Here is a 22,365-nt window from a genome sequence, read left to right as displayed (position 1 = left end):
GTGTGTGTGATAACCAGTCCCACCCATAATAGCCACCAGCCAATCAAAAAGCAGAAGAAGGATCCATTTGCTCATCAGCATGCAGGTGGTGCCCAGTTGGCCAGTCCCAGTGAAGCCACCCTGCCATTCACCATTACCACCATATTTTTCCCAAAATGGCATGAAGGAGAGGGGGGAAAAGTCAACTTCTTATTTATATTAGAGAAGGGAAAAAGTTTTTTAATCAGACTGGGGATGATGGGGTTGAGCAAATAAAATTAAAGGTTATTAAAGCATCCGTACTCTGATCAAAGTTGCGCCCATAAACAGATTCCCCCTGAATCAGAGCAATTAGCCGCAGCAGCGTGGAAAAGTTCTCTCTATTTTCTCCTGCTTAATAATGGAAACTAGGATACCATCGGGAAGGAAGCACTGAGGCCTGAAGAAGATAGCTCTCTCATGGCTCCATGTTCAACAGCTTTTAGGCCCACTGTAAAAAAATTAAAATGTATAATGCTTTACCATGACTTAATAAAGCTTCATACACCTTTCTTAAGGAATGCAGTTGATATACTGCACACCTAAAAATCACACACAGAAAGAATTAAAACAGAGCTATGGGTAAAATCATGTACTTTTACAGGCTCCAGACAGTGATGAGATAGCTCAGGCTGAATTCACGGTATGCTTCCTGTAGAATGAAGAAATTTGTATCAATATCTGTGACTATACAGTAAGATTATCCGTTAAGTAGTTTAGCACCGGGAAACTAACCCAAGACCACAGATAACATACATATACACTCACACACACCTACCCTACAGAGATGTTCAAGGACTCCAAATTGCTCACAGGGGCATTAGCAGTATTAAATGAAAACATTTGCTGTTCCTCAATTGCCTTCAACTCCCAGGCACCAGGGTTTAAGTAGTATTAGCGTAGTGTGGCTGTGTCTACACCGCCAATAATGACCACGGGAAAAGGAGCCCTTTGCAATACCAGTGACCCTCCCGATCCATTTCCTCAGTGATTGTGTGTGTGTGTGTGTGTGTGTGTGTGTGTGTATGTTTGACAAAAACAGTATTCTCATCTGCTACTTTCTCAATCTGTGGATTTCTCACTCAAAGCTGTTTTAGTTTGCAAATAAAAGGCTTGTTGGAATTGAAGGTGTTGGGCTGAGACTGATTGATGAGTTGGGTGTGTGCAGGGATGCAGTTGGGGGCAGTAATGACTGTGTGTGTGTGTGTGTGTGTGTGTGTGTGTGTGTGTGTGTGTGTGTGTGTGTGTGTGTGTGTGTGTGTGTGTGTGTGTGTGTGTGTGTGTGTGTGTGTGTGTGTGTGTGTGTGTGTGTGTGTGTTAAAAGGGAGGTTCAATGGTGGGTGCAGCCACTGAGCACAAAGTGTCATTAAGTATTCATAAGTGAGGTGTAGACATTTAAATGACCTCGTTTGAGAGTGTATTTTTGCCATTATTTATATTTGCATGGCACACAGGGAATGGTCCAGCGCCCTGCCACACGGGCAGTGCCCAGGGCTTTAACAAACATGCATACGTGTGTACATGATTTGCCACTGAAATGTCAAAGTCAAGGCTACTCATTTGAATACTGCTAAAGATGGCTGAAAAACAAAAACAGAGTAAGACCTTGGGGCCTTGTTTCCCCATGTGAATTGGCCAGAAGCAGCAAGATAATGTACAGTACCAGCCATTTTCCCTTGTTAGTATATTTGGTTTATGTCGGGGGTCTTCAATGTTTTTTAGGCAAAGGACCCCCTAGCTGAAAGAGAGATGGAGCAGGGAACATATATTGTATACAATTTAGTGGCATAATAAACTGTATCTACAATCACATGTAGGGTGGCCCAATGTCTATACATATAAGTTTTTATGGTGCATACAATACTAATCTTTTAAAATAAAAATTGTTAGCATAGTCATATATTTATTCACGTTTTAATAATAAATGTGGCACAGTAAATCCTTAAGCTTATCTGTATCTGTGGATGGCTACCTTATGGCTACCTTAGCTGTATGCCAGTAAACCTTTCATCACTGTTGTGTACATTAATATATATACATGTATTTTTACTAAATAATCTTGGCAAATATTGAAGATAACAATTCACAATTCATTAAGTAATTAATTAATTTATTCATTCATTCATTCATTCATTCATTCATTTGCGTGTGCGCATCTGTGTTCCCAGGCCAGGTGGAAGGATGCAGCGTGCAGAACCATGGCAGCTAAGACAAGAGAACAGTGATGCAGTTTGGAATGAGCTGGCCTACTTGAAAAACCTCACCAGGAAACTCTCCATTGAAAAGTAAGTCCCCTGCTGTAGAAGTTGCCTGGCTGAATCATAGATAATATCAGCACTGGACGTTTGAGTGTGCATACACACATTCAATTTAAAACCCTATCTTTCTCTCTCTCTCTCTCTCTCTCTCTCTCTCTCTCTCTCTCTCTCTCTCTTTCACACACACTCTCACTCTCACTTGTACACACATACTGACGTGCACTCCAACTGTCCCTTCTTGTTTGTGGGTGTTAAAATTCGAGTGTGCCCTTCCCAACTTCACAGCATCCACCTAGCCCTCCACATCATTAACAACCAGCAGGGGCCAAAGCAAGATCATTAGACTCTGTGCTCATTTGTAAAATTGGCTGCCCGAATATTCACACATAAAAGTGCAGGAAGTAAAATCACATTATCAGACTCCCTGGCTGTGTCTTTGTGAAATAATTGCGTTTTTAATGGAACATTTATGCCAAACTGTAGTCCTGTTGCTGGTGTTATTAAGTGAGTGTCAATAAGATACTCAATACATACTTATAGTCAGTTAGCTGTAGTAGTGTGATTCGCTCAAATCTTGACTTTGAGTTTGGTATTTTATTAAAGAATGACTTTTCTGCAGGAGGTGCTTTTCATTGAATTTCTTGTTACTTAGTTTTTCCTTCTCTCTTTCTTTCCTCCTGTCTTTTTTTAAAAGTCTGTCTCTGTGTAGCACAGCCATTGTCTTGTTTGATCTAAAGAAAGCCCTTGTAACCGTACCACTAACACTGACCCTCTATGATGCTACTCAAAGCTTGGCCTAAAGCCACAGTCTACCTCTCCCCAATCTCCCCTAGCCTTCACCTCTCCTCACCTCTTCCCTCCTCTATCCTATGCCTCTGTACCCTTCTCTTCCCCTCTTCCTACTTGTCTTCCCAGTTGCCTCCCTCTGGTCCTCTATGATGCTGCAGTAGGCCGAGGCCAGAATTCTAGTACTTGCCCCCCACCCCCTCCACTGCTTTCCCCTCTGCTCACCCCCAGCCCTGTCCTCCTAATCCCAGCTGAGCTCATTATGATATAGCCCGGCTGCCTCTCTCCAAGCCTGAGCTGTCCGAGCTAATTACAGGCTAGCAGCCCTAGTGCTGCCGATGCTGCCTGTTAAGGGATGTCCATCCGCTTGCCTGCCCGGCCACAACTAGAGCTGAGAAGGGTTGAGCACTGGCTGGTCTGGGGATGGGGGGGGGGCAGACTACAGAGAATACGCAGGGTCCTTGGAACTGACCTGCGAGGGAAACCACTAGGGATGGATAGCGGCTGGCCTCTTTCCTAGCTGTGTAACCGGCCTGTCCTCCGGGGTTAGTGTTGATCCCCTTCATGTGCCCCTGACCAGCTCAACCTCATCTCCTCCATTCCCGCCCCCCGAGCCCCTCCTTAACCGGGTGGCTTGTGCAAAGTAAACTTGGCTGGGATCTTTAAACTTCAGAAAAACTCTCCGTTCCAGGGAACGCATCTGCTCACAGCTCAGTTTGTTGAAATAAGCGAAAACATACTGCCCATCTCTCTTTCAGTCCTTGCTTTCTTCCGTACCTGTTGTCGGAAGAAACAGGAACAGATAAGGTTGTTTGGCCTATGGACAAAGCCAGCTTAACCAAACAGCTTTTCTTCTCAGCAATGCATATTTCTGTTGAGAGGCAAGAGAAAAGGCAAAAGTGCGTCCATCATAGTGCAACAACAACAACAGTTTGTGAAATCATAACTCCCAGGAAACTGTTGGGGAAAGCAGTTGCAGCTTGTTGTTCCATTGACCGTGTTATAATGATTGTGCTTGTGAAGGTTATGCTAGATAAGTGTTAGCAATGATCTACTAATGGGTAATTAACTCCTGGAAGCTAAAGAATTTAGGGCCATCAAAAAATTCCCCTTATAAAGCTTTGAATGCCAAGCGGCCGGCTTTAGAGGAGAGTCTCTGTTTAAACTCATTCGCGCTCCCTTATTGTCATGATTTTGTGCACAGATGCTTCCTATCACCTCCTCTAGATACAGCACTTGTAAAGACCGTCTTGAGGCCCAAATGACCGTTTCCCAGAATGAATATTGCTGGGATAAGTCCTGCACAGTGGGTCCCTACAGTGTTAAGAAAAGGTTATGAAGCCTCTAATCTCTGCACTTGAGTAAGAGGGTGAGCAATACGGTAAAACAGGTCTGTTTGTAAGCTGATTTACTGGCTCCCCATGGCTCATCAGAGTGACTTGCATAATGATGCAGTAAGCAACAAATTGCTTATTCTTTGACAACCTTTTTCACAAAAATTGTAGCAAGCTATTAGCAGGATGGCTTCTTGTGTGCAGTGGTGTGGGTTAGTGTCTCTATACATTGTGAAGAGATGCATATTATTCGGTCAGTACTTTTGAAGAAGACATGCACGACAAGGCCACTACTTTCATGCATCTTTTGGTCTATTTCTGTCACTTTAAAAGCTGTTGATAAGAATTTAAGGTATCCATGGCAAACTCTGAAATTATCGTGGTAAGAAATGTAATGACCAAGTTAAATTTGTCTAAAACATTTAATGTTTTGATGCTAGCCATCTCATGATTTCAACCTTTCTTAATAGTATGGGACTGCCCTGTTTCTTTCATCATTTAGTCCGCAAATAATCCTAGAAGAAAAATAGCTTCTTCTTATACTGTATAGTCATGTGATTATGCACTGACAGATTCTGACATGAAGACCCACCTCTCAACATTTAACCAGTTTACAGTCTCTCACAGATGCTCACTGGAGTGCTTTTAAGGCAAAAGGCACAAACAAATAAACTAGTTGACACCAAGGATGATTTTTGATTGAGATTTCCTTCAGGTTATGGTAGATGGTTTGCAAGAAGCTAGTAGGATCATTTTATATGCCTCATTATGCTTCTGTCTGCGGCACTCCATGTCCGTGCTTGTTAATTGTTGTTAAAGGTCTGTTGGTAAAAAAGAGGCAGGGATTATTTAGGCCTAAATAAACAGAATAAACGCATGCAGTGCACCCTCACACTTAAGATGCTATACTCCGACGACATCAAAGCATAAATTAGTTAGCGATTACTGGGGAAAAAGCCTTTGAGATCATTTGCATCTGCTGCAGCAGTGAAAGCTCCTCTGTAGAGAGTGACCATTATGGATGTGAACCTCCCCAATAAGCGACGTTGACACTAATTAAGTTTAATAAAGTTTACCCCGATGTTCCTCAGATTCCTCTATTTCTTTTCGTTTCATCTTGATTTGCTAAGAGGTATTAGAAGTAATGAGAGTCTTTTGCTCCTCGGACCAGGGCTTAGTTAGAGGAGGGACACATTTTCTCACACACACACACACACACACACACACACACACACAACCAAACAGAATGTTTTATCCATGTTTTAAAATCCGACAACTAAGGTTTTTCCTTCATTAATTATTTGGTAAATTAATTATTGTGTAAAGAAAACTTGCTTTACACTTGGTTCATAATTATAATGCAAGCTTCAGCACACCATCAAGTCTTACTTAATCCCATAACAAGATCAAATTAGAGCAACAAAAACTATTATTTTAAAGAACCCACCCTCTGAAATAGAATTCAAACGTAAAGAAGGGAGAATGTAGTGTGCCTATCTCCTCTCATATTCAAATAGTCATTGATTCTGGTAGCTGTATATACTTATTCATCATGTTTGATAAATACACCACTATGATATTGTTTTAATTCATATCAGGATACCTAGCAGCATGAACAAGCCTCTTTTACATGGAATATTGTGGACATGCTATGTTGTTTCATTACATGAATCCCCATTCACCTCTCACATCAGTGGCCTGTGGCTGCAGAACCTACGGTAACTCTTAAAGACTCGTTGTTGTAACAGCTGCCGCTGCATCGCCCAGAGCTAAAATACAGCACCGAGCCATTTACCAACTCCACCAGTCACCATTTTTGCTGACAACAGTGGTTTGTCCACAAAAACTCCCGCCATGAATGAACAGCCCTCTAGCCTGAGTTTAACCATAGGGAAATATTCCCCCCCCCCCCCCCACAAAAACAAGATCTTTTCCCCAGTGATAAAAAGGCCAGAGGTTTTTTTTATCACTATCTCACCCTATTCCCTGCTGTTCCTGTGTATTTTTATGTGCCGAGGAGGAAGCTGGCATGTTAAAGCACAATGGCTACAGATGATGTTGTGTTGTACACCCTTGTGGATGGAGGCTGGCAGTTTGTGCTCTAAGCTGTGTTAGGTGCAACCCCGGTTGAGTCAAGATCAAATGACATGGAGTGGATAGCTTAGGGCTGAAGTTCTACCGCTGCACGAGAGAGACAAATGTTTTCAAAAAAGGGGCCAAAAGAGCGGCGTGAGACACAAACTTACATTTCAGACCACATCATTACCAAACATAACACCTGATCTGGTGCCTTTAGTTTGGTTTCTGCCTCAAAACCTTTATGCCTGCTGAGTGTTGTTCTTACCTGAGGTGTAGCGGCAAGTTGAGAGGGAATTGAAAATTTAATTTATCCTTCAGATTAAAAAAAGAAAAATACTCAAAAGCAGGTTTGGCTGTAGAGAACCTGTCCTCTGTGATAAAAAGGTTATGATAGGAGAACATGGTTTCATTTCAGATCGCATGTTACTGAAGGTAGTCTAACGTAGGAAAAGAATTGGTTTTGGGTGGAGGCGGCTATAATGTGATGCAGATCTGAAACATAGCTACTTGAGGTAGCTCAATACTACTACAGTGTGGCCTAAACATCCTTTTGAATTCTCAAAGCTACTCTTTTCCTATCATCAGGACCTGAATAGGCTGAAAATAGTAAGCAACTGTTTATCAAATGATGTTCTCAAACAAGGAAGCAAAGTGCAACTGTAAGGGGAGATTGGAGCAAGCCGCTCATGGAAACGGTTTGTGCAGTCCCAATTTAAACTGTAGTTTCAAAACTCTTAAGAAAAAGAGAAAAAGCTGTACACACTGTAGAAAGATGTGGTTGTATTTACATTAACCAAAAGGATTGACAGACGCTGTAATTCCAAATTGACACAAACAAAACATTTGTTTGTAACATTGTGACTTAAATCATGTAACGTAACAAAACTAAAGCAAATGTAACAAAATGGCATACTATATATATACAGGATATATATAAATTTATTTTTACTAAATAATCTTGGCAAATAGTGAAGATAACAAATCAAATTAGTGTTGTGGCTTTTGTAAAATCCCTAGCTCTGCTAATTCGCTATCTATGGTGGACTGGTGCACACACTGCAACCACTGAATGTTACTGAATAAGGTTGCAATAGTCTTCCATCTCCCGAATGTTATGCTGTGAAACTGGAGACCCCTGACCAATGAACTCCATCTGCAATCTAATCCTTTCTCCATCCAAGAAAGTATGCTCATCCTTTAACAAAATTGAATGTTTTGCATATGAATTTTGCTTTAGCGTCAATACCATCAGCACCCGAAATGCATAAAAGAGAAACATGAGATGAAAGAGGCTCCTTTCACACACTACATATTTCAGCTCATTTGTCCCATTAACAGCCCGGACACATAAGGCAGTGCTGGTGCCTCATCGACTTGAGTTCATTTATAGAGGAAAATCTATAGAGGAGCGACACATATCCATCTGCTTTCCCACCCCCCTAAGGTATGGCCGATTGTGTACATATTTAAGCTGCGGTCAGCCATTAGACTAGGCCTCTACTAGACTATGTGGGCTAAAAAGCTAATTACTTTCTTTCCCTGTGCTATGGCAATAACTTTTCCCCAGTCATTTTCTTGGTAAATGTAAGGAAAAATATCTTGGTTGAGCTAGTAAAATTAGATTGGTTAAAACAGGTGTCTATTTTGAGTTAATTGCCATTACGGTCATCATAGTTCACCTTAGCCACAAATGCCCTGTTTATCCTCAAAGATTTCAGAGAGTATTGTGCATGCTGCACTCGCTGCATGCCTTAAAAAGTCATTTAGAAGGAAGACCTACTTTTGTAATGAGGTTAACTGAGGGAAGAATGCCACCAGTAGCAGGAGCTTGTTTCTAGGGTTTCTCTCTGACTCTGTGGAGCAGAAGGGAGGGGAATTAGGTGTGTGTTTCAGGTGTGGTTGTCTCCGTGGGCTTGTGTGTATCCTCAGTAGACTTCAGTTGGGGTCCTAATAATAACTTGAAAGTGCTAAGCTCCGAGCATGGCTCCACATAATTAGCCTTTAGCAGGAATCAAGCTAATTGCAGAGAGGTAATTGGGCACACTTTCCAGTCTGTTTGTCTGTTATGATACACACACACACACACACACACACACACACGCAAACTGTACTTTCCTACCTTGGCGTTTCATGTTGCTTGTCACTTTGATTGAGATAAATTTAAAAGCATTTTAATTAGTTGATTTCTTAACCATCTCGTCTTTCAGTTATAAAGAGAAAGGCAGTGAAGAAGATTCCAGTTAAAATGTGAAAAAGTTTCTACAGTGGAGTCCACAGTGGAATCCAGACTTTAGTATTTGAGGAGATTGGGTTGGTAGTGGTTTCATATTTATTTCAGTTAATTATGTGTGTGACTGCAGAGCCGGCGTAGAAGAGGAGTTGGACATGCTGCGAGTCCAGGCTGCTATGGACCGGGCCACAGTGAAGGAGCTCCATATGTGTCTTGCTAGTGAACACCAAGGTAAACAATTTTTTTCTTCATATATTTTTAAACATGAATCTTTAAAACCACATTTTTTTCAATTTCATTTTTACTGTCTATTGGTGTAGAAATAATTTGCGTAAATTGAATTTTTATTCATCCTTGCATTCATTTATTGAATTGTTTTCTACGATGCCAAGATAAAAAAACAAAAAAGACAAAAAAAACTGCAAGGACCACTTAATAATGGTGGAATAGGATGCTTGTCTAACATGACCGCACCTGCAAGCCATCCTTTTACCTCTGGGCCATGTGTATTAGTGAGCAGAATTAATTAGACAACTCCCAGTGGAATTAATACAACAACTCAATTAAGACTTGATCAGCTCCTCGCAAGTTGATTGAGAGATCAAGTAGTGTTCATCTTGTCTGCATATATCATTCCCAATGTTAAAAAGCCCATCGCATTTAATGTAATCTGCAACCTTTCGTCAGACAATGACCACCTCAACTGCTAGCCTCAATTAACTAGTTCAATAACAAATCTGTCCTTGATCACTTTCATTTTCTTCACAACCAATGATGGTGTCTATTAGAGATTTAAAGGAAGCATGTGATTTAAAGGATGGCAGTAATCAAAATCCTATTGACTGTCTAGTACTAGGAAATAAGCTCTTTTGAAAGGACATACTTAGTTTTACAACTTGTCAGACAAACAATGACTAAATATAAATGTTACACATGTGCTTGTCTATCTGCTTTCTTGTCTTTTGAGCAAAAAAATTACTTTCCAGTTTCCATCAAGTAAAAAAAACTAAAAAAAACCTTAACAAAAAACAACTGCAGAGAGTGGCTTTACACAATGCGCTCCCCGGTACCGCTGTTTTTATTGTAGTACCAATAATGTTACAGTGGTATTCTCTCTCTATAAAAATGCATTCTTGGGAGTACCATACCAAGCTTCAAAAACACATCCGTTGAATATATTATATCTTTAGAACATAAAGCACTTCTGTTTTTTACTTACTGTGCATTATTTTGCTAAAATCACTGTTTTTAAAATATAAAACTCACTTAAACATTGTTTCAAAATAGGTTTTTAGGTTTATATAGTTGCATATTGTGATTTTGGAGAAGATAAGCTTACCGTACAATGTGAATTCAAAAATACCAATTATGTTAGTTATTTTGTTCTTGAAATTGGGATGTATTATCTTGATCTATCATCATTGTTTGGAATGTTTACATCTGGACTAAAACCAGTATGTTTAGGGGTCAGAAGAAAGTAAAACCCACATTATTAAGAAAACATTGTGAGTGGTCACAACATTTGCCCCCAAAGAACCTCTGTAACCCAATAAAAGGTATGGAGTGTTGAAACGCTCACGCTGGGATCAGACTAACAAAAGGCAGCAGATGAAAGGAACAGAGCCTTTGTGCAGCAGCCCATGAGGAGACGTGGAGGGGACGTTAATGTATGCTGCAATGCCAGGACCTCCTCAAACTGTGGGTGACTAGGGAGTCACCACGTCTTCTTATCAAGGTAGTGCTGAGGTACCAACTCCCAAGCCACCAGCACTGGAGCTGGATAATTGTCTCCCAACCTGGTTATGTACCCAGCGAACAAGGCAGCCCTTCTGTCCTATTTGGTGCTCTGTCTGATTGAATGTGACATGCTGGGAAGACAAAAGAGCAGGCTAATTCAAAGTAACAAACTTCCCTGGGCAAAGCGTCAAATGTAAAGCAATGGAGCAGCAGCTCCTCCCAACATAACCCTCACGCTTTATTACTCTCCCTTCTATGGCCTTTTTATCCAACTCACACCCCATAAGGTCAACTGACCTAAAAGTCAAGGCCCTGAATACTTAATCATCCAGGCTTATTGTAAAACATTATTTTGGTCGTCCTGTCATAAATGCTTAACAGGAGAGCATGAAAGGCAGAAGGCTTTGTATTTTGTGTTGCCCTTTGCATCTAGGTGAGCAGAGGACATATTGCTACGTTTGCAGGTATATACTGTATGTCAAACCGTGACGCTGAGGCTTGGCGCCTTGGTTGAATCAAATCCCCAAGCACTTTGACTCCTGCATGCATTCGGTTGTTATCATAAAGACTAAATCATATGTTTGCCAAGGCCACTACTGAAGTTTTCAGAATAAAGAAGCATGTTGGTCTGCAGAGATTAGTTGTCCATTGGGGAAACATAGTGGACTACAAAGCAGTGAGGCCTGGGGCTGTGTGTTCACGAGGGAGTCAAGCACTTCTCTTCATTTGTTTAAGATCCCTAGAGAGAGGTTGCACATTACATGTCCCAGTGTTTGCTTTTGAACTATGTTTTTTTTTATTCCTGTGTGGACTACTGAATAAAACACTTTTCTGTTAATCAGGAGGGAAAGGGGCTATTTGATAAGATTTAAGAAACAGGAGTTGGGTTTTAGCAGTTTGAGAATGTTGAAGTCCCTCTGAAAACAGCATCAGTGATTCTGCGTTCTTTCCGATTTGGTTGACAAAAGAAGAATAAAGAGAATAAAGAAACTGGACCGTAGGAAGGAAATTAGACCTTAGAAAGGCTAATTGATTTAATGTACTTTTTACCATTTAATGTGTCTTTATTATCATTCTATTGATTGAGCAGCCTGAGTGTGACACATCATGTCACAATAAGGAGCTTTGTTCCCCTTTGCAGAATTGCTTCGCAAAGTGCCAAAGGAGCGCCAGGTCAAAAGCAGCACTCCAAAAAAGCTTTCTGTTTCTTCAGAGCGAATGGAACAGTCATTTAAAAAGGTACAGTACTATGCCGTCACTAAGTGTTCTTTGTCATTGGCAATAAAAGAAACCCGACAGAGCCACGACTACACACAATGCCTCTCAGAAAATGTGTTTTTCCTCTTTTAAGAATGATTCAAAAGTGTTCTAACTCTTTGGAGAATTGGTCATGTAGTCATTTCCAAGTCAAGTGTCAGCTTGGAAGTTGTTTTTTTTTCGCAGTTTAAAACATTCTACAAACTAGAAAAGCACTCAGAGAGAGAGAGAGAGAGAGCGCAGACCTTTGTGCCCTGTCTCACAATGTTAATCCAGTGTGAAGTTTTCCAGTCAGGAAATCATGTTCCTGATTATTCTGACACCACGTGAACGCAGCACATATGCCCTATCTTGCAATGTTAACAAAAGTGAGAAATTATTTGTATATCTGCCCCGTGATCGGGATCCGCTTTAAACAATGATTGAGTTCTTCCTTGGCCAATGCTACACCCTTCCATTCAGATTTACCACAAATAGTAACTGTAGGGGGTGGAGTAGAAAACACTGTATTAAGTTATCCCAGTAAATTATGGTAATATATAATTTTATTTTTATTTTTATATATATAACAAAGCTGTTAGTTGGTTGCACATATTTGTGCACGCTTGCTTCTTAAACCCCTGACTTTAAATGTTGCTTTCATGGCAGTGAATCATCAAGAATGGGGATGGCAATCTAATTTTGTTTGAAAGGTACCAGGCTTCACCAGCAGGCAGAGTGAGAACCAAATAAAAGGGAAAGAAATCGCCTGGAGGCACAAATCCAGCAGGCATGCCCTGTTCTCTTAAACAGTCTCCATCAAAGATCTAACAAATAGACTAAGTGCTCCTGGTTGGTGAGGGTGATCTGGGTAAGGGGGTTCCCGTCAGATGTCCATAGCCTGGCAAGGGGGGTGTTGCTCCACTCATTGGTTCAGCCATACACAGCATAAATGCATTTACACATACAACTTTGAGAAAATATCTAGGGAGGCAAACCACTGTGTGCATGCTACCACACACAGGTCAAATCAGGGATTGTCTATTCTAATAGAAATGTTCACTGATAACATATGCTGTAGAACAACAACAGGCTGAACTCCAACTTGGCATGTTGTTGTTTTCACTAGCATTGCAAAAGCAGCATATTTAGAGGTCTAAGTATTTATGGTAAAAACTACAGATGTGCAAGGGGAAAAACTAACTGTGTTGTATCACTGAGGCCTTATATATCTGATTCCTTCAGATTGAACAGCTGGAGCGAAGGATGGTGTCCCTGGAGGAGGAGACAGAGAGTTTGAGGGAAGAGAAAGAGCAGCTACTTCAGGCCAAGGAAGACTTGGCCCACAACTGCCGCAGACTCCAAGCCTCCCTGGATCATCTGCGAACCCAGGAAGCTGTCCGTGAAGAGGCATCCCAAACCCAGGCCCTGGCCCAGGGGGAGCGGCATCGCAGCGAGATCATGGCTTTAGAAGGTCGGCTGGCTTCCTCTCAGAAAGAGGCGACCAAGCTTCATCATCAGTTGCTGAAACTGAGACAGGAGCTAGGGATCATCAGAGCAGCTAGGGACTTCCATAGGAACCGTGCAGCAGCACCAGTGCGAGCAAGCGGGGCTGCTAGCAACATTAGTTGGAAGGTCAAATTCAAAACAACAAGCCTCAGAGGTCCACTACACCAGCACAGCCATCGAACAATCAGCCCCAATCAAGCCATCAGCTGGCAAGGCCGCAGCCCCAGTCCCACTAAGGACGAGTGGGAGGACATGAGCGTAGATAGGTAATGATACACACACATGCACTTATTCTCATAGCCTCCCTCCTCATTATTTTTAGGTGGTTGGAGTGGAGCGGGTGGGCTGGTTGAATTGTTGGGGGCCTACGCAGCATCGAGGGGACAACGTGCATATGCAAAGCGTAAGCAAATGGGTGATTGAATTCCATCTTCTGTCTAGTTGGTATTCAGCAGCCAAAAGAAGAATGCAAGCAAGAATGATAGAGAGAAGGAGAGAGGAGGGGGAATCTACTGTCAGATCCTTTGAAATATCTTGGGACGCCTTGCTTGGAGCTTATTGACTGAAATTTGCATGCAAAATTAGCCACTTTTCCACACAAAGTTGAACCAATGCCAGAAAAGCCCAGGGATAAGGGGGCCGCCAAAGCCTCAATACCTTCCAGTGATGCCATTTTCATGCACTAGTCACGCTACCCAGAAATTGACAGTTTGGCAGTTCGATTTAATTTATTGGTCCTTTGCATATTCACTACCCACCCTTGACAGCGCTAAGGATCCCCCTGCATGTACCAACCCCCCCACCTCCTTCACCCTTACACACACAACCATAGATGCATGGAAGCTAACCCCACCCTGTGTCTAGTCATGTGGGTTATCTTGTGGCATGTCAATTCACAAATGTGTGTGTGCTACTCTTATTTCCTCCAGCCCCCCCCTGTAACCCCCTCCCAACACATACATTCACACTAACACACTTCCTTTCCATCTTACCCTCCCTCCTCTTTCCTCTCCTTGCTTTAATTTAGTTAGATAAATTTTGAATGACCTGACTCGGCTCAGTACCAGATGTCTACAAGCTGTTTAACACCCTCTAAATTAAGAACCATCGACAGTAATTATTTCATGTATGTTTTATGCAGAAAAGCCACTGAGCCAACATTTATTGAGTGATGGTCGAAATTATTTGATTTCAAACACTCAGAGCTATCACTGATATTTATTTCCCTTCACTTTCTCTCCCTGTATGCCTCTCTCTATCCACTCTCTCTTTCTTTTGCTCAGTTCTACTAACTCACCATCTCTTCACCAACTAATTCATCAGGCTGTAATCCACCCCATCTCAATCCACATGAGGCCATTTAACAGGGACTGGGTGCAGCTATGCCTAGCTTTCCTAATGCCTCTCCATGTGGCTAATAAGCAGCAGTCTAATATACGCTTTACCTGAGAGGTGGATCTAAGTGGATTTGTGAAGAAGGGGTCTAAACTGAGATGTTGTCTTATTTAAGGCGCCTGTCAACTGATTTGTTACTGTAAAGCCTTCTGCGTCTCTCTCCTCGCAGCGGTCTTCTTCAGCAAGCGTTCCCGGAAATTCAGGTTCTCTGCCTAAGGAGGTTTGGCCTAAATAGTGCCAAATAAAAATGCCAGACTCGTTAAGGCTACTGACAAGTCTTTGTTTTTTCAGCCCACTTTTTTTTTTGGCACTGCCTCTGGCTCCCTCTCTCAAGTTTTGAGCTTCTAAAGGCAGCTGACCATTTTGAGGTGATCAGCAGTTTTCTTAGAGAGCAGAACAGAATGAGAGCAGAAGGGCATGAGGAATATCCTTCTGAATCGTATTGGATTGTACTATTATTATTTTTATTATTATTATTATTATTATTATAAGGAAAGGATACACCAACATAAAGTGTCTTGGTCAGTTGTTAGAGATCCAACCTGTATCCACAGACGTGTTCATGTTAATGTATAAAACACAACCTCTGCCCTGAAGTAACATGCCAGCACAGCATCTTTAACTTTGATAGACCTGTGTTTGCAGTTACCCAGGCTCTTGTTGTTCGATTGGCTTAATTTTCACTGTAGACAGTTTCCAAATCTAACTGTAATGCTAACTTTAGTATTTACACCTACATACATACATTTTGAATCTGTGTGTAATGCATAATTAGTAGAAAAATACTTTCAAATTAATAGTGGGATTAATTGTACTCACGTATTCAAGTATATTCAAGTCAGACTTGTTCAGCAGTCTGCCCAGCATGAAGCAGATTGCATTTTTCATCAAATGCATGTAACCCTGGTTTTAGTAGTTGTGATTAGTGATCCTAAGCCAGTCCTTGTGCCCCATCCAGACCGGGTTTAACCCTAACTAGCTCCCAGCGGTGTCATGTTCCAGTTAGATGCCGTCTCTGTGGTCTTTTACCTCCGCAGCTTCACCCAGGCCCCACCTTAATAGACCCGCCAGCGTAAATGTCACTGGCTTTCACCTTCACGTCAAAGGTCATTGTCAATAAACCTCTGTGTGTGTGTGTGTGTGGGTGGGTGTGTCTGTGTGTGTCCCAGGAAGCCCTTACCGTGTGTCCATCAGATGCAACTTTGCTTGGCTCCGCTCAGGCGTGCCTCTTACACACGTCTGTCACACACAGAGGGCTAATGAAGGCCACAGCCGCTCTCATACATGTTGATGCATTCACCATCAGCACCAAACATTTCAGCGTTTCACTTAATTTACACCCACATTTACACTTCCAGCTCAGAAATTGGATGGGACATTGATTTTCTGTTGGAAGGCGGGGGGGGGTACACATATTTTTGCTTGATGTCAACTAAATCAACCATAAAAGGTAAATTGGATTTTTGCCCAGTGGTGGTACTTTCAGAGAGAGGGTTGTGGGTTCAACTTTAACCCTTCTCACTTTTCTCTACAGTGACAGTGGTCCGGAGTATGTGGATAGTCTCAACAGTGTGACCTCAAGGACAGCGCCTTACAGAAAACAGGTTAAAAAAAAGGTTGGTCTGTGCTCATCCTCAAATTAGTTTTACATTAAAAAAAAAAGGAATACACGTCTACAGCCAGGGGCACATATACACTAGCTAAATAGTTTGAGAGCATGTACAGGTTTTGTTTGAGTTGTTTCAGGCTTGTTTTAATTGTGCAATCATTTCAGTGGTGTAAAACTATCGCAAGTATTTCTGAATGCTTAAAGCTGGGATTCCAAACTAGCACTCACTGGTTATTAAACCAAAAGCTGTATCAGCACAGTATAAAAATTTATGGAAAATAGTTTTTTTATGATATTCAGCTAATCCAGAGTAAAATCTTCCTTATTTATCAAGACAAAATCTATAGAGGTACCTTACCAAACATAATAGCCAGCAAAATTTTGTTGAATGTAAGTCAGAAGATTCCTATGTGCACAGCTATTTACAGCAACATTGCCATAGTCATCAAACTAGTTAGGATTAATTGCCATCACACTATCATTGTAACAATTTGCCTTGTATAGTAATTTACAGTAATTTATTTATAGTAATGTACTCTTTACTAAAAGAATGCCCTCAGCGTGCTCATTTTTACAGTAAAGGTAATACAGTTATTGACGAGTATATGATTAGTCAGCAAATGGATACTTCCTGTGCTTTCTGCTCCCTTTGCTCCTGTATTTACAAGGTTTTGCCTATGTGTCGTTGTCCGTGCTTCTGCTTTTTCTTCTCCACACCATTAAAATCAATAGGCCTGGACCCTTGCTCTTCTCTGTATCAAACCACTTCACAGCAAGACATGGCAGCTCCAATCCCCCGCTTCAAACCCCAGAGAGATATATCTGTCAAGAAGCGAGAGGAAAAAGGGGGACCTTTTTAAAGATATTGTCTCCCTCTCAAGAGGAGGGGTGCTAGGTAGAAGGTGGAGACGAAGAGAGGCTTGTTGTTGTACATGTAGCCAGGGAGCTGTCAGGACCCTAACTCTTAGATCCCCTTAAGTTTCCTGGCTCCTGATCCGCTAAATGTGCCCATCAGCTCCGCCAGGGCTCATTGCTGTGACAGCCCCGGCCCCTCACAACATACTATGTCACAGACCAAAGGGTTCACCACCACCCCCCCTCTGCAAGGCCCTGTGTGATCAAACCTGGCACTGATCAAATCCTACCTGACCCCATATACAAAGGAAACAGGCAGAGAAGACAGAGGGGTGGGTGATTGCCTTCTTTGATGTCACTACTACAAACGATGGTGCAGTTGGGAGATGTCACACATACATACACACGCACATACACACTTATGAGTGCAAATGACTACACACACACGTCATACTGTAAGAGTGAATCAGGGCTTTCAGGCAGTGATTGAACAAAGACAGCATTTGCAAGCATCTGTCAGAGGTAATATCCTTGCCGAGAAACGTTCACGTTGAAGTCGGTTGAACACGCTCAGGTGAATTATTAAAGCACAGGGTGATTTGTCTTGTTGCGTTAAACTGAGCACACCCTGTGATCATGGTGTCATTATGAGCTGCGTCTCAGGAAGCACAACATGTCAACTGGTTGTGTTACATTTAACAGCTGCGTTTCATCTCGGCCTCTGACTTTTCTGTACACTCAGTCCTACAGGTGTTCACGGATCTCAATCACAGCGGCACCGGTAACAAAATCCAACAGAAAACAACCCCATGTTCTGGCCCAAGGTAACATAAGTTTTCCTTTTTCATACCCATGCAAAACTACACAAATCTAATCAACTATAAATTGAAGCAGGAAGAACACTCAATGTATTTACATGCTGTCGATCGGAAACAAGTATTTGAGAAGTTTACAAGCTTTGTTTTTTTTTATTTGCGGAGGTTCAGAACCTGAATTGGTTATAAATGGAAAATGTTAATCATTCAAGTTGTTAAATATATCACAGTTTTCACTTTCGCATACACAAAGACACTTTTACATAAGCCTGTTAACTCCCACCAGTAGCTTCTAAATAGGGATTTGTTCAGTGCACTTGTCAATCTGAGGTGCCAGTGTGTACTTCTTCCTGTTAGACGATGAACAGCATGAGCCCTGGGACCGAGGGATGAGAGGAGAGAAGAGGAGGTGGAGGAGAAAGAGGATGCTAATGAAGACCCAGCACTGCTCCTCCTCTTCTCTGCAGCAGCGCATCGAGTCCCTACAGCGTCACATTGACATACTGCGAAGTGCCAGGAAAGATGCTGTGCTTTCAGCCAGAGAGCTGCAAAAGGCCAATGAGAAGATAACGGCACAGTTCAACTCCCTCACTGAGAAACTCTGCAGCAGCAATCAGCTCACACAGGTAACTTGGGAAAAAACACCAAAATGAGTAAAAGGAAAAGGTAGTTGTAAGTGTTGGGAAGTTTCTTATTTGTCTGTCTTTGTCTTTTCTTTCTTTGTTCTTTGTATTTGCTGGGAGCTGAGAGTGCAGCAGTAGCAGGTCCTTTGCCCTTATCATGCCTAATAAGTGTGGCTGACAGGCCTACCCTCGCCTGTGTAGGTCAGCACCACAGAGCAAAAGTGAGGAGGAGAAGCTCCCTCTCTCTTTCTCGCAGCCTCTGCTGTTGTCTCGTCTCGCTGAATGTTTCAACAGGCCAGTTCCCCAAAACAATCTGTGTCACTAGCAATTACATTTCTCCAAAACCGCACCTGTGTGTGCAAACACACACAAGGGGACTTTTTTTCACTGCTACACACTCATTTAGTTATTTAGTACCTGCCTCCAGGTAGGAAACTCTTAGACTTGGCACAGTCTATAAATAAAACACCAAGTACTTTGGCCCTAAACAGTACCTTTTCTGCCAGGGCCTCCTTGTGCACCCCAATACACACACATACACAGACACACAAATACACACACCAACCTCTCCTCAGATACAGTCGTTAATCGGACAGACTGGAGACTTTTTTTGGTAAATTCAAACATAGCAGCAGCCAGCAAGAGTCCACTGGATGCCTGATTAGGTGCATGTGTCTGTATATTTACTGAGTAGAATAGCACAGATGCAGTATATTGGACTTGTTCACTAAGGTTAGAGTCTAGCTAGCCCTCATGATGTTGCTCCCTAGGAAGTGGCCCTTGTGCTCCCACCCAGGCATCTGATTGCTAAGGCCCAACGAGACCTCAGGCTCAGACACAGCAGTAAAGGCACATGTGTACACACATACACAAACACACGCTGTTGCATGAATGAGTAGACAGGGAATTGTTGTCTTCCTTTTTGTTTCCTCTCTCCTCCTGCAGTATTAATGCCACTCCACCGGAGAAAGTTGGAGCCGACTGACTGGCCAAAGCCATGTCTTGTTGCCCTCTCTGGAAAGGGCAAAAGGTGATGGACTTTGGGCTTGTTCCAGCCGGTCCTTGCCAACTCTCCAACTAAAACTCTCAGCTTGTAATTGGCTTAGGACAGCCTCCACAGGGGCCATCATGTGAGAAGTAGCATGGCAGTTTCTCAGAAACGTGTTTGTGTTGCTGTGTCTCCCTGATCCTTCAGCCATTCTGGCCTTTCCTTGTTTCTTCCTCCCTTGCCTCCTTCCATCATTAAGTCTTATTTCCTTATTCCTTTCTTTCTTACTTGCTTGTTTTCCTGTGTACTCCTTTTTTATTCCCCTTCCCTATGTTAGGATATCAAGTTTTGAATAACTGCATTTGATAACTGCTCTCTAAACACTATTTTGCTGCTCTCCAATCTATAACATGAGAGAGAAATAGTCCTGAAGTTGAGATTTGTTATGGTGCTTTGTGATGCTATATTCAGGTCTTCGTGTCCCAGGTCATGTGTTCTACAGCAGCGGGACACTTTCTTCCCTCAGTCATCAGCACCACAGCGTTGACAGATGTCTTTATCAGCAACAGAATCTAAGCCTTACTCTCAGACCTGCAAAGAAAACACTTTTGGATGCCTCCCCTTCTTCACAATATGATAATTCCTTTTTATTACAACTTGGGTCAGTAATGAAGACATTGCTGACTGCTGAGAATTGGGAACATGGCAATATCACTGCAGCAAAGTCCAAAATGGCAAATACATATAACAAGCAGTCAGACAATCATACTGGTTGTAAACAAACAAACAGTTTTTGCCATATTATCTTAACCACTTTATTTGGAGGTAAAGCAAAAGTGAGTGCCCCCGCAATGTCAGTATTGATCCCTCATTGCGCAGGTAAGGTAAACTTTGTATCCTCACAATTATGTCAAGTACTGTAGGTCAAAGTTGGAACTGAAAGTCAGTCTGTAAACTGTGATAGATGTCAAATAGGTGTGTCTAACCTTTGTTTTGAACCTGTAAAGTTTGTCTGATCAGCTGTGTTTCTTGCCCTATCTGACATTTAGTAATGTTGCCATATTCCTAGATCTCAACAATTAACTTTGAGATCTAGGCATGTGGCAACTATTACTTAGAGATGAATGTCATTAATTTATTACTGAAAGAAATGATGGCAAAAACTACGAAAATAAGACTAATAAATTGTAATAAACCAGGATTATCCCTTAAGGTGACATAAGAAGCTTAAAAAACTCAGGTGACAGGTGAAGCATACCCTCCTATATCAGGCAAGCCTAGCTTTTGACTAAATGTGCTAATCATGCGTATCATCCAAGTACAGGATCATTTGGTTGCTTGGATTATCTACCTCGCTCAGTCATTACTTCCCCGTTTTACTTCATTTTGCAGTGTACTGTGACATCGCCGCATGAATTTACCAGCCTTATCTCTGTAAGTGTGGAGTGTCCTACCCTCCTCTGAACATGTAAGAGGCTGGGATTATCAGAGGATTAGGGAGTGCACAGACACAACTGACTGAATTCAAAAAGCTTCAGACTTTTTGTAAATTTGCATGATAGTTGCACTACAAATCACATACAAAGTCTGACCAACAGGATGAATACAAAGTGATTGAGCAAGTTTATGCTAGTGTTTCCCTTAAATTGACAACTTTGATAGTGCGTGCGTATGTGTGAGTATTTCAGCAGCCTTCTTTCTCCTTTCCTTATTTATCCGGGGATCGCTTGGAACAGCATCAGTGAGGCTGCTACTCAGATGGGAGAGAGAGACCGGTGTCCTCACTTCCAGACATCAGTCCATGTCCGTGCCATCTCTCGACAGAGATGAAAATGGCCTTTGAAATCAAAGCCTGTGTTACAGGAAGTGTATTCAATGCCACCCCCCCAATGCCATCCATGCACCACTGCCTCTGCGGTCATAGCTCCCCTTTTCATTCTCCACTCCTCCTGTTCTCTATGACTCCGACTTCTCTCTCTCCCACCCTCGCTAGTGGTATGGCATGTGCGTCTTTAACAGAGCAAAGGAAACCTAAAACAAGAAGGATTCTATTAAAAGGTGTCAGCCAGCAACCAGATATCAATAACCTCCATGCATGCAGAGCAGAAAGCAAACTCCTGGGAATCTGCGGTTTCACTTGGGTGTGTGCGTGTGACTCCGTGTGTGTTCCAGCATGTACCCCGTGTGTAGAGCATATATCTTCATGTATCATGTCTCCTATTTGTGCCATTAAGAAATCTTGATGTTGAAATGATAGCAGGTCAGCTAATTGTGGCAGTATTGACCATAGCTTACAGAGACGTGTTTCTGTCCCATATCTTCTAAATGAACAGGCAAAGAGATTTTTTTTTATTTATTTTTTAGCTGTACCGCACTTGGGTTAAAAGTGTTCACCTCAGATGCTTATGTTTAGAATCATTGATACTATTCTCATCTATTGCCATCATCGTTCATCACTCTAAACCCAACCACTAACCAAATGCTGAACTCCCTCTGTCCCAAAGTACTCTCTGATTCTGCAGGATGGCTTTATTATGCATGCCAATCACAGTGAGAATTAGGCCCTATTGACCGGGCAACGGCATCATCTGTCTCCTAATTAGCATAAAAAATAAGCTTTATCACAGACTAGATATTAAAGCTGAGCCTGTAGCTCTCCTGTTGCTAAGGCATACAGTATTATTATAATATTAACATATTGTGTGTACTTTGTCTCTACGTCCATCGTATTCATGTAATTTGAATTTAAAGTTTTTTTTTATCATGTAAACGTCAATTAACAAGAAGTATATCACCTTTCCCATTATGTTTTACAGTAACTTTTGACATCCTGTAACAAAAAATGTAGGTTTTCCTGGTTTAACAATAGTTGACAAAACTTTAGTTTTTAGTT

The 22,365-nt window shown here is 41.9% G+C and overlaps 1 protein-coding gene across 5 annotated transcripts in view; it reads left to right on the top strand.

Moving 5' to 3' along the window:
- cntln (centlein, centrosomal protein) overlaps positions 1–22,365 on the top strand; it is an 86,064-nt gene that overhangs the window by 35,467 nt on the left and 28,232 nt on the right. For all 5 annotated transcript variants that reach the window (XR_004659509.1, XR_004659508.1, XM_034893088.1 and 2 more), the window contains exons 13-19: positions 2,187–2,303; positions 8,836–8,936; positions 11,584–11,681; positions 12,924–13,453; positions 16,117–16,198; positions 17,789–17,870; positions 18,219–18,487. Coding sequence is in view for 3 of the 5 variants with exons in the window: in XM_034893088.1 (XP_034748979.1) it covers positions 2,187–2,303; positions 8,836–8,936; positions 11,584–11,681; positions 12,924–13,453; positions 16,117–16,198; positions 17,789–17,870; positions 18,219–18,487 (1,279 nt within the window). In the remaining 2 variants the exon portion in view is untranslated. The remainder of the gene's footprint in view (positions 1–2,186; positions 2,304–8,835; positions 8,937–11,583; positions 11,682–12,923; positions 13,454–16,116; positions 16,199–17,788; positions 17,871–18,218; positions 18,488–22,365) is intronic.

Source organism: Etheostoma cragini, chromosome 2 (assembly GCF_013103735.1).
Source record: "Etheostoma cragini isolate CJK2018 chromosome 2, CSU_Ecrag_1.0, whole genome shotgun sequence".
Classification (NCBI taxonomy): Eukaryota; Metazoa; Chordata; class Actinopteri; order Perciformes; family Percidae; genus Etheostoma; species Etheostoma cragini.
This window is presented reverse-complemented; position numbering and strand designations above follow the sequence as displayed.